The sequence below is a fragment of the Tetrao urogallus genome (assembly GCF_951394365.1).
Source record: "Tetrao urogallus genome assembly, chromosome: 13".
In the NCBI taxonomy this organism is placed as follows: Eukaryota; Metazoa; Chordata; class Aves; order Galliformes; family Phasianidae; genus Tetrao; species Tetrao urogallus.
Genome location: NC_136826.1, coordinates 2,960,638 through 2,972,973, shown reverse-complemented (window position 1 = coordinate 2,972,973; position 12,336 = coordinate 2,960,638). Strand labels below are relative to the sequence as shown.

Below are 12,336 nucleotides of genomic sequence, written 5' to 3'. Positions count from 1 at the left end.
TAGAAGAGCGGCAGATTTTAGAAATGCACCGGGACAAAACATCAGGGCAGATTTTAATGAGGCCCTCCAAACCGAACGACGCACGCGGCACCACCGCTGCCACACCAAGGACAGAAGCGGGGCCGGCAGCTCGGCGCGGTGAGCGCAGGGGAACGAAGCGGCAGCTCGTGAGGGAGCGGTGCCACCCGCTGTTCTCACCCGCTCCGCTCCGCTCCGTCCCCCCGCTTTCCCCGCGAGATGGCGACGCCGCCCAGCGACCGCCGCGAGGGAAGCCGGGTGCGGAAGGCCCGCGCTGCACTTCCGCCGGAAACCGAAGGGGAACCGGAAGGGGAACCGGAAGTGGCGGGGCGCGGCGCGTGCCGGTGTCCTGGCACTGGCGGCAGCGGTGGCGCCGGTGAGTGGCGGCAGAGTCGGGCCCAGCCCGGCTACCGGCGGCGCGGGGGAGAACGGGAGCGGGCACGGCCGCGGCGGCTGAGGGCGGCAGGGCTCGGGCCGGGCCGGCAGCCCGGTGGGACCGCCGGTGAGAGCGCGAGGTGCGGCGGGCGCGTTGTCTGCTGCCACGCTCAGCACGAAAACGGCTTATCCCTTATCGGCACCTAAAGCGCGTCTCCTTTCCAGGAACAATGCTTTCCGAAAGCAGTTCGTTCATGAAGGGCGTGCTCCTGGGAGGAATCTTCTGCGTAGTGGTCACGCTTCTTGGACACGTGAAGATCGGCCATGGGACCAGAGCACGTCATCACGAGCACCATCACATTCAGGCTCCCAACAAAGAGGAAGTGTTAAATCTTTCAGAAGATGAACGACTGGAGCTCAGCCAGAGCATCCGCGTTTACTGCATCGTCCTCGTGAAACCCAAAGACATCGGGCACTGGGCTGCAGTGAGAGAGACGTGGAGCAAGCACTGCGACAAGGCAGAGTTCTACAGCTCTGAGAACGTTAAAGTGTTCAACGCTGTAGTCCTCAACACAAACGATATGTGGACAATGATGAGAAAAGCTTACAAGATAACCTATGAGCGTTATAAAGATGAATTCAACTGGTTCTTCCTCGCCTATCCAACAACATTTGCGATTATTGAAAATCTCAAGTATTTCTTACTGAAGAAAGACCCTGCACAGCCTTTTTATATAGGCCACACTATGAAATCTGGTGACCTGGAGTACGTAGATGGTGAGGGAGGAATTGTCTTAAGCATTGAATCACTAAGACGACTCTCACGCGTTTTTGAAGACTCTGACAAATGTCCAGAGCAAGGCGGTGTGATTTGGAAGCTCTCTGAGGACAAACAACTAGCAGTATGCCTGAAGTATACCGGAGTGATTGCTGAAAACGCAGAGGACTCTGAAGGAAAGGATGTTTTTAACACCAAATCGGTCAACGCTCTCATTAAAGAGGCAATGGCGAGTCGGCCTGAGCAGGTGGTGGACGGCTGCTGCTCAGATATGGCCATCACTTTCAACGGGCTGTCTCCCAACCACATGCACGTGATGATGTATGGCGTTTACAGGCTGCGGCCCTACGGCCACGCTTACAGCGACGCGCTCGTCTTCTTACCCCCTGCAGGTTCAGACAATGACTGATGTCTTTCAGAGAGGAGATGGGACCAAGGAGGCAGCTGTTCTCGTGGCACGCGTTTGTACACACACTCAGTTTTCTTATCCGATCGCACTCGTGCACGTTTTTTTGCACAAACATTTGGTAAAGCTCTTAATTTTAAAAGAGACAGTTCAAAGTTCTCCTTCCAAAGTCTTTTATACAGGAACGATTCTGGCTTTTTGACAGTGCTGGAATGAACAAAAAGAGTTGTCTGGGATAAAAGGAAATTAAGTTTATGGGGGGGAGGGAAGGGCATTGTATATCTTAGTATTTATTAATGAAAAGTCAAAAGAACTTTAGTCTGCTATAAATATATTTTTGCAAGATTTTGATTCTCTCAATTCTTCCAGACACTTCCAGAATGTCTTTATATCTTTTTAAGAGGAATCAATAAAACTGACTACAGATTCAGTCTGAAAGACAACTTTTATGTGATTTCCTTTATGCTGAAGCATAGAGCAGCTTGAAATGTACTGGTTAAGCAGCCCACAGGTGCACCTGTTGCTTTATGTGCAATCTCCTAACGCAGGAACAAGCTAGCAGGAAGCAACTGACAGAAGAAATCTATTAAGTTAATGCAGAATAGTATTAAGCAAACTTTAGACTGCCTGCCTTAATCTCACAAAAGAACAAGATAACTACATTTGAATATTAGCATTACATAAATATTAGCATGTCAGGTATCCTGTTAGCACAGAAGTAATTGTTCATTTAAAGCTGTTAAATAAGAACCTTAGAATAAAAGTTCTACTTGTTTTCAGTGTTAGAGGTGCTAATAGTGTTTACACGGAAGTTGGTTAGCTGTGAATGCAAGTATAAAGTACAGCTCTATTTACAGACCTTTCTGAACAGTAAGGTGCAGATAGATCAACGTGCTTCCACACTCAGCCTCTCTTTGTTCACAATGCCAAACACATTAAGTGCACAAAAACATGCACAGAACTCTCAAACACTTTATGTGCATTTGAAATCTCAAGCTTTACACGTCACCTCGTCATGTTCTTTTCCTCCACCAGTTACAATTAAGTGGCAATAAACAGCACTTCGGTGTGTTTACTCCATTTAGAATCCACTTACCTGACCCAGACATGACAAAGCCTTAAAGTGGTACCACTGGTGCTACATTACCTATCAAGAGCTTAGAAGACATAAGGTTGGTCTGCTGAAGAAAGCTGTGCTATCTGTAATTCTTCATCCTAGCTTTAGCTGCAGCAGGGGAGGAAAGGTTGTGAAAGAAATCCAGAGCTGATCAGTAGCAACAGTATTTTCTTCTGAGCAACATTTTTTATTAAGAATGGCACCAAGGCAGCTACCACAGCTGTTTCAGAGGAGACTTGGGGACAAGACGGAATAAAAAGCAAGCCACAGGACTGACTAGCTCATCTTATGCACAAAGGAACCCGAGGCACAAACTGATCAACACAGCACTAACAAATCAGAGAAGTTATGGCACAGCCTTGAAGATGTGTAATTATGTCCATTACTCTGAAAGGAAGGTTTGAGGGGACTCAACTTCTGTCTGCAATATAGTGGTGTGGGATACAGTGGTAATTACATGCATACTTTCAGATATACCTTATCATTTTCAAAAGCAGTCTTGTAAATGATTTTACAGGAGTAATGTAAGAGTAGCACACGTTAATACTTCAATCTCTGTGTTGTAATTTGACTTCAGAATCAGATTGAGAACACCTCTGCCATACCTGCTGTAAAGGTCACAGAAATGAAACCTGCAGGGCACTGCACACAAAAATCAAACCCTACCATTAGTAAAATACAAGTGTTAGAAAAGAGACTTAAAGTATTAATAAATACTTCCAGAGACAGAGTTATGAACAGTAGACCTTAATGTTTTCTTAGTTTATTGAGTAATTCCATGGCACAGTCTGTTTTTCCATAGACACAGCTTTGGGTATGCAGTCACTGAACAAAGTGGCACATTAGGCAGACAAACAGTGCTCTCTAACCACCTGTGCAGGTGTACCTGTGCAGCAGCTCCAGAAGCTCCCTTGGATCCCTTGTGAAGCTCCACTCGGCTCTAGGGCTACGTTTTGCTATCGTGCCTTTGTTGAACAGTGATTTTGTTTCTGCTCCTAAAGGTGCAAGCAGGGAGGAGTGCATCAGGCACCAAGTGGCACGCACTCCATTTGGAGTATGAGCACCACTGCTGTAAATGCCACTGCAAGGAGAGCTGTACCAGCGTTGGTAGGTTGAAATTTGAGCTCGTTTATATTCTTAAGTTATGATCTAAGATAGAAGAATTTATAGTCCTCAGGTGACTTTATGTTCTCAAATCCTATAGATAAATACTTCTTCAAAAGAAGTGCTCCTGAAGTAAAATACTGAAGTTAATGCTGGTAATAAATGAAGTTTAAAAAAAAAAAACAAAAAAAAAACAAAAAAAAAAAAAACCACATTTCTCCACATTCAATAAACAGGCCAGTGAGATGTTAAATCAGAAGCAAAAAAATTCTGATGTGTTTTTTGTTGGGTTTAGAAACTGTACTAATTGTATTTCACATACATTTTACATTACTGCTTTAGAGGAGCATAAAAATGTAAACATTCCTTGTTTTTTTCCTCCTTTTCCTTTGAAATTCTGCTCCCAGTCCATGCAGGGTCCTTCCCACCAGATACCTTCAGTGACTGAGGACTCGGGTTTAAGACAAACCAATTAAAAACTGTAATAAAAAGAAATCTAGAAAACTATAGCAGCCTATCAGTACTTTTGCATTCACTTGTTTTATTTAGCATTGCCACAGAACAAAATAATTTGTACATTCAGTCACATTAAAAACGAGGAATTACAAAGCAGTCCACATTTAACCTAAGTGCATTCCCTTGGAGTAACACAGTTCCTTTTGTTTCACTTGTATGTCTTCATATGCCAAAGACCATCATTTAAATAGTGGATATTTTCAATACCAATCCCTTTGTTGACCTTCTCACTGTTGAAGAACAAAAGCACAGAAGTGTTTGGTTAATTTGGTTACTTGGAGCACTACAAAGCACCACACTGGAAGTACAAGCTGTGCCTGTAAATGCAGGATGGGCAAACAGGAAACACGTCAGCAGTACAGAATTTGACCTCATGGTTACAAGCGTGTCACAGAACCAAATGCAGGTGAGCACTGGTGGTTTTGTACATCTGCATTTGTTTTGTGCTCATCTTTATTTCCAGTTATGAATCTCATGGAAAAAAGATCTACTTTTACCACAACAAACAAGACAAAACTAATCATTCTAGGGCAGAAAAGTTTAAATCCCCTGGGAATCAAGAAGGAAAATACCTCCGTGTTAATTCCACTCATAACGTAAAATGATCTAGAGAGCACTGTTTCTCAATTTTCTGTTTTAGACAGTCACAGAAAACAGCACACGGCTGCATAGAGCAACACCATCTCCTTCTCCTCTCCAGCTTATGTTACTTCCCACAGGAATACAACCTTCAAGTGAATTTGAAGTCAGGATTAGGAACAGCCAGGCTTTCAATGATCACAGCAGATCTCTGCAGATGTAGGATGGGACACAGGCACTTACATCTCGTTCTCTCAACCTTTTCCTCGAGTCCATCAGAGGCACCACAAATAATTCAGAGAAATGATTATCCAAGTACAGGCCCAGGCTGCTGTGGTGCCATTCTACCCCTGTTCATTGGAACGCACCCCCACCTTTCCCCTGTGCTTTCATTACTGCTTACAGCAGCACAGTGACACAGTACAGAGGATGACAATCCAGCTGAGAATTATCCCCACAAGAAAGATTGATTTGTTTTCATCAGAACCAGCTTTGTCACCCACACCACAGCTGGCGGGGCTGGAATCAAAGCAGCCCAGACCTCCTTGGGCTGCTTTGTAAGATGGCTGCAAGATGTCACAAAACTCAAGATAACAGAAAAGTTTCATCTCCTAATTCTGGATTATCAGAATGCTAAGAATAATCTACATTCTTTTCAGTTTTATGCCTCCTTTTCATTTCACTCGTTGTTTACCCCCAGTCAGATCTCTGTAGCTCACAAGAAGCTTAGCTAGCAAGGATTTCAGACAGGAATGCTGCATGTGGGTCCAAGGCAAATAAAAAAAAGGGAGAGAAAAAAAAATAGAAACCAGCTGGTCAGCCCCAGTACCAGCAGGACTTCAGTCTCTGCTGCCCTTACATGAAAATAAATAAAATCACTTCAACAATTTCAGCCTGCTCAGACCCAAATTCCGTCTCTTGCCCAGCACAGGCAGTAAATACTCAGAGGTATTTCTTTGTTCAGCAAAATCTCTGAGAAAGTACTATCAGAGCAAAAGAAATATTGACATTCAGAGACAGCACTGAAGTTGTTTGTCTTAAAATCTATGTTCGCATAAAGTAACTATTTTGACTCCATTTGGTGAATAAATAACTAGGAAAGACACTCCTTGCCTCCTTCTCCCAGCCTAATGTTAATCAAAAAAACGAAAGTTTAAATAAATGCTACACATAAAAGAAACACATTGCAACAGTGATTCAATAACCTTGACAGTAGAGCTTAAATTACAAACTAAGAAAGAAATTACAAGATGGGACAAGCTATATTTCATTTTTTACACCACTTACATGTCATCAGCTGACATCTTCATGACTCCCACACATAATGCATGTTGTTTCCCCTCCGCCATTATTGCCTAAAAATTACCACTAAGGAAAACAGGGTGGTTTTTTTTTTTGTTGTTTTTTTAAAGTTATTTCCAAGAAGTAAAAGCAGTAACAAGAAATTGGAGGAAATGACTTTACAAAAAAGAAAAAAAGAAAAAAAAAAAAAGCATCAAACTCCCTAGTTGAACTTTTGGCCCTTCAGTAATCGTAGCTCTTGAAGGTAAGCAAAATTAACAGCTGAGCCGCATTGCACAGAATGTGAAGCACATAGTTATGAACTTTGAATAACAATTACTAAACAATCTCCCACCACCACCCTCCAGATCTCCCTTCACACCCAACACAGGGGAGCCTCTGCCGTTGTGGAAAAAGGCTGCAGCTCCACATGGGGCCCATGTTACATCACACTGCACAGAAGAACTGAGGCATATCTGAAGAAATCTAGAAGATAATGGAATCCTTCTCAAAGCTTGTCAGCATGTAATACTGAGTGTGCATCTTCTCCAATCACATCTGAATAGCAACAACAGCTGTAGAGGTTGGCATTGATGCTGAACTTGATAGAATCATAAAATGGTGGGACCGCAGTGCTCATCCAGTTCCAACCCCCTGCTGTGTGCAGGGTCGCCAACCAGCAGACCAGGCTGCCCAGAGCCACGTCCAGCCTGGCCTTGAATGCCTCCAGGGATGGGGCATCCACAGCCTGCTTGGGCAACCTGTTCCAGTGCCTCACCTCCCTCTGTGTGACAAACTTCCTCCTCAGATCCAACCTAAACCTCCCCTGTGTCAGTTGAAAACCACTCCTTGTCCTGTCACTATCCAACCTTGTAAAATACACTCCTTTCAGATGTTAAAAGGCCACAGTGAGGTCTCCCTGGATCCTTCTCCAAGCTAAACAAGCCCAGTTCCCTCAACCTTTCTTCACAGTAGAGGTGCTCCAGCCCTCTGATCGCAGAACAGCCTGGGTTGAAAAGGACCACAATAATCACCTAGTTCCTTTCTCAGTAATGCATTCACTCCTTAAGAAATGAACTGTGTTCTTCTATAACTAAAGGAGATAATTGTATTAAGGAGGCAGGGGAAAAAATTATTTTGTACTTCATCTCATTCTGCCTAACACCAGCAGTTCTTATTTCCCATCTAACCAAGCCCAGCAGGAATAGTTAACTTTGGGGTGGTTCTGAAACATCACAACAGGAAAACAGAATTCAGAACAATTTGAATCTTTCCAAATAACATTCAAAACATTGGCAAATCTTCTCAGATTACTAGTTATTCCACAAAATAATATTCAACACTGAAGTAATTAAGTTTGTGACCAGCTGAACATACACATACAAACTTAACTCAGCAAGAAGTAATTGCTAATTAAAGAAGGATACAACAACAGTGTCAACGGCAGCAGGGTAAAGTTTTGCTCCAGGAGATGTCAGGCCAGGACACATTATATTAGCTCCACTCAGTACAAATTTAATGGCTCCTTTATCAACCTGCTGATGTGGTAGAATAAATGGATCTAAGAGGGGAAAGACACAGCATTACAATTAATACATTCAGATAACAATATAAATAACTAAATAACAATTTGTTATCACGCTGGGGGAATTAGGTGTGCAATGTGCTGCATGGGCAGGAGGTTAGAAATAATTAGCAGCACACTGGGCAGCACTGTCCTGAACAAACACAGCTACTGTTTTTCCTGATTAAATCTTTGTTCTGAGAAGCAAAGGCTGGGAATTTGAGAACCAAACAAGGCCTATCCTTCCTGCACGTGCACACAGCCCTTCAAAAACTGTACCAAGCTTCCCCAAAGAAGACAATCACTGAAGGGACTCTAGAAATAAACACTTCAGAAGTAACAGGACAAAATATGGAAAGGCAGACAAAGTTCATGAATGTCAGCTCTCAAAGGCGTTCTCCAAGTCTGTGCAACAGCACACGGCTGTTCAAACATGGTTTGCAAATCCAGATCAGCATTTCACAGACAGCCAAAGCCATCCAAAGCAGACACAGAATGGAGCAGAACAGCAAGAGCAGAGATAAAGTAATGCAAAAAAATCACAATTTAAGAAGTAAAAACCACGCAGTGTTAAGTTCTAGAAGGAGATGAGCATCCACTGCATCACTGAACTGCTGGTTAAAGACAACTTTTGCAGTAAGAACCTACAAATATTTAAAGGCAGCAAGAAGGGTTTAAAAAAAGGCTTGAAACAACAGATAGGGTAACAGGAATCACAACAAGAAATGTAGACTCCAACAGAAAAACCATCTGCACAAAGCCCCACAAGAATTCTGCAACGTAATACCTAAAAATCAAAGGTCAGATTACTTAACATAGAGAATTACATTTATTCTGGAGAAAACAAGCCACACAGATACCTGAAACAGCAGTGCAAGTGCAGCTGGAAATGCATAATGCATCTTTAAGACCTGCAACGTGCACTACATAAATACTCAGCTGTACAGAAGTCTGCTTGATCCCCACACTCACCCCTCTGCTCCCACCATCACCATCCTCAGGGAACTTACATTTGTGAAGTAACCTTAGTGTTGGGTAAAAAATCCCTTCTCTTTGTCTGAAGAACAGCAATTCTCCATTCACAGTGAGGATTTCTATATGTTCATGACTGCAAGGCAAAAGAAATGTAACTTTAATAACTACTTAGCTCTTTTGTAAATCAAATGCATCACGTACTCTGGTCTATCTTGGCAACTGAGGATAATTAAGGCAGTCAATTATCAGGAAAATTTAAAACTAAAAATATCAGATGCTTTCTTCTTCAATAATGGCTTCATGCACTATTCCCTCTACTTAAAACGTCTGCAGACAGACAGACAGCTGTTCACAAAAGCCAGCAAAAAAATCCTATCCTCTATTAAAAACAGTAAACCAAACAATATATGGAAATCCAAAATCAGTAATAGTAATAAAAACGACCTGGAAGCTATCTAAACAAGTCTGATTTCCTGAAGCCATAAACCTGAATGCTTTCCTTCAACAACAAGGTAAGCCCAAGAGAGCCACCATACAGGTCAGATGTTTGCCACCAGGCATTCTCATTTTCCTCCAGCACCCTACAAACATGCTTTCAACAGCATGATGAGCACACATAAAATTTCTGGCTCGGATATAACACACACTGCTATCTACAAGAACGGACTTATGCTTTTTAAAACTCCTAGGCCATTCTCCCATAGAAAGTAAACAAGTACATGAAGCAACCCAAGCACGTTGGAAGCAGAGGTTAAAGAAAAAGAAACTTACCATCTTACTATTTTGACAGGGTCTTTCTTTGGCATAATTTGGTTTAGCCATGGTTCAATAACAGGAAACTGGTCTATCAGTTGGTTCTTAATACCTTTAATAACTGAAGTCTTCAGCTGGATACAGTTTGATACGTTCTCCTTTTCATCAAATCTGACAAGCAAAAACATCTCAGAAACCACAGAATCCGCTGCCCGCCAACACAGCACTCACAAGGCATTCTTCAATAAATATATGCATGCCCTGCTTTGAGCACGGGCTTACATGGGCCGTGACGCCGGCCCTGGGCGGGGCAAGCAGGGTCACCCAGCACCGTGAGCGCGCCCACGGAGCCCCCAGCGCCCCACAGCGCCATTCACCACCTCGCGGGGAGGCTTTTGCTGACAGCAGCACCGCTTATGGCCCTGGCCAGCCGCGTTCTCACAGAATGGCCAGGGTTGGAAGGGACCTCAAGGATCACGAATCTCCAACCCCCTGCCACACGCAGGGCCACCAACCTCCCATCTAATACCAGACCAGGCTGCCCAGGGCCGCATCAAATCTGTTCCCGCAGCCCCCCGCCCGCAATCTGCATTATCACAGAGTTTCGACAACGCAAAGCCCCAAATTGCTTTTTTTTTTTTTTTTTTTTTTTTTCTCCCCTCTTTCCTCTGACACCAAGGGTTGGGTTGGAAGGCAGAGCGCAAGATGAGGCTGAGGACGCACACGAGGCGGCCGCAGGGACCGGGACCCGGGGAGGGGGGGTGGGGGGTGCGGCGGGCCTCTCCCGCACCGCCCGGCCCCAACACTGCGGCGGACGGAGCGCCGGACCCATACCGGCAACCTACGGCCGGCCCCCCCCCGGCCCCACTCACTTCTTGAACATCCTGGGGCGGTGGGCGCCGGGCGAGCGAGAGCCTGGGCCGGGCGTGGACCGGCGGGCGCGGGGCGGGCAGCCGGGCCTCCGCGCTCCCTCACACGAGGTCCCGGCCCTCCCCTCCGCGCCAGCCGGAAGAGCCGCGCGCTTTACGGCCTGTCGCGCCGCTCCATGACAACGGAACGCGTGCGGCGTCACGGCGCCGGGCGGGACTACAACTCCCAGCAGGCCGCGAGGCACCTCTGCGCATGCGCACGGACGGCAAACCGGGCTGCTGTCGTCGCGCTGCGCGGCGCCTGGTTTTGTGCCTCGTAGCACGGCCGCGGGGAGACTGCGCTCACCGAGAGAGCAGTGTGCTGCTCGCGTGCCGACACGGCGCTCTTTTCCCAGATGTTTCACGATCACAGAGCCGGAAAGGACTTCAGGACACCCGTCAGTCTGAGTATCTCCAAAGGAGAACCCCCACCCCCCTTGGCAGCTGTGCCACCCTCACACGAAGGTTTTTCCTCATATTTGTACTGAACTTGTTGGGTTCCAGTTTGTGCCCGTCACTGCATGCCTTTGAAAAAGGGCCCGTGCCCACCAACTTGAGACCTGCCCTTCAGATGAACAGCCATGAGATGCCTTCTCAGCCTTCTCCTGTACAAGCAGTGGCCACGTCCTTCAGAATGACAGAATCACAGAACGGCCAGGGTTGGAAGGGACCTCAATGATCATGAATCTCCAATCCCCCTGCTACAGGCATTGCCACCAACCTCCACATTTAATACCAGACCAGGGTGCCCAGGGTCCCATCCACCCTGGCCTTGAACACCTCCAGGGATGGGAATGCCAGCCATCAGCCCACGTGGACCCAAGTGAAGACAAGCACAGCATTCATTGGAATCAAAACGTTTTGCTTCATGCCAGCTGTGGTAATTCCATCTCCAGTACATAGAACAGCTACTCATCTCTTTGAAAAGCAGCCAGAAAGGGGTTTGTTCTGCAAGCACCTAAGTGCCATACAGCCATACACACTGACATCCAAATGGAAACATCACTGCTGGTGTGAAGGATGTGAAAGATGAGGTCACCATCCGAGCTCCTTTTCTATAGCAAAGCAATGAATCAACTGCGATACTAGAACAACTAATTAAAATGCAATGCTTACAAATGACAGCAGCCATGCAAAGTAAAATCACAAACAGCATAATTTACTCAAGTGAAATACAGTCAGAACACACACAGTGTTAAAGAAAAAAAAACAGGAAAGGACAAAACATGATACAATACTGATGCACATAATCGACAAACACTTAGACACCTTTCCCCGAGTTTCATTGGGAAAAAAAGCAAAGCCACAGCGGCAGTCTCGGCACAGCACGGCACGGCCCCGACCGGTCGCCACCCGCTCCCTCCCGGCGGGGCCTTCCTCTGCACACCGACGGAGCTCCTCGCCAGATCGGACGGACGCAGCCGTGAGCGCAGCCGCAGCGCCCGCCCCACTCCGCCCCGCCCCGCCCCGCGCATGCGCACAACCCCGCGCGCGGACCGGACGTCAGCAGCGATCGCGCCGCTGCGGAGCGCACCGAGGGCCGTTGGCCACGCCCACTCCCCGTACGCCACGCCCTGCGCCGGCGCGCGAGGGGGTCCGGCGGGCGGCCGTTAGAGCGGCCGGCAACCATGATCACTTCCGGTAGGTCAGAGGGCAGCGAGACGGCGGCCGGGGAGAGGCGGCGGAGGCAGCGGCGGGGCCGAGCGCGGGATCGACAGGAGGGGCGGTTGGGAGGAAGGGCCTCGCGGGCAGGGTCGCGCCGCCGGGGCCGAAGCGGGGCCCGTCTGGCGGCCGCGCCCCGGCATGCACAGCGAGCGGATGCGCCGCCATCTTTAGGCTCCCTCCCCGCCCGCACTGACAATAACAAGCCCCGGGCCCGGCCGCCCCGGCAGCGCCCCGGCAGCGGAGAGGGGCGGGCGGGAGCCGCGCGGGGAGCGGGCGGCAGGGGCCGCGCTGAGGGCC

The 12,336-nt window shown here is 47.1% G+C and overlaps 2 protein-coding genes across 2 annotated transcripts; one reads left to right on the top strand and one right to left on the bottom strand.

Moving 5' to 3' along the window:
• Nucleotides 1-623: 623 nt before the first annotated feature.
• C1GALT1C1 (C1GALT1 specific chaperone 1) lies at nucleotides 624-1,580 on the top strand (the record flags this gene model as incomplete). Its single annotated transcript, XM_079541760.1, has 1 exon — nucleotides 624-1,580. One exon carries the CDS (start codon nucleotides 624-626, stop codon nucleotides 1,578-1,580), a length of 957 nt encoding a protein of 318 aa, XP_079397886.1.
• A 2,846-nt stretch (nucleotides 1,581-4,426) lies between these two features.
• MCTS1 (MCTS1 re-initiation and release factor) lies at nucleotides 4,427-12,204 on the bottom strand (the record flags this gene model as incomplete). The annotated part of the gene is made up of 6 exons (XM_079541812.1): nucleotides 4,427-4,544; nucleotides 6,181-6,248; nucleotides 7,602-7,735; nucleotides 8,749-8,846; nucleotides 9,485-9,637; nucleotides 12,011-12,204. The coding sequence occupies 6 exons, from the start codon at nucleotides 12,202-12,204 to the stop codon at nucleotides 4,463-4,465; spliced, it is 729 nt and encodes a 242-aa protein (XP_079397938.1). The 3' UTR covers nucleotides 4,427-4,462.
• Nucleotides 12,205-12,336: the final 132 nt, after the last annotated feature.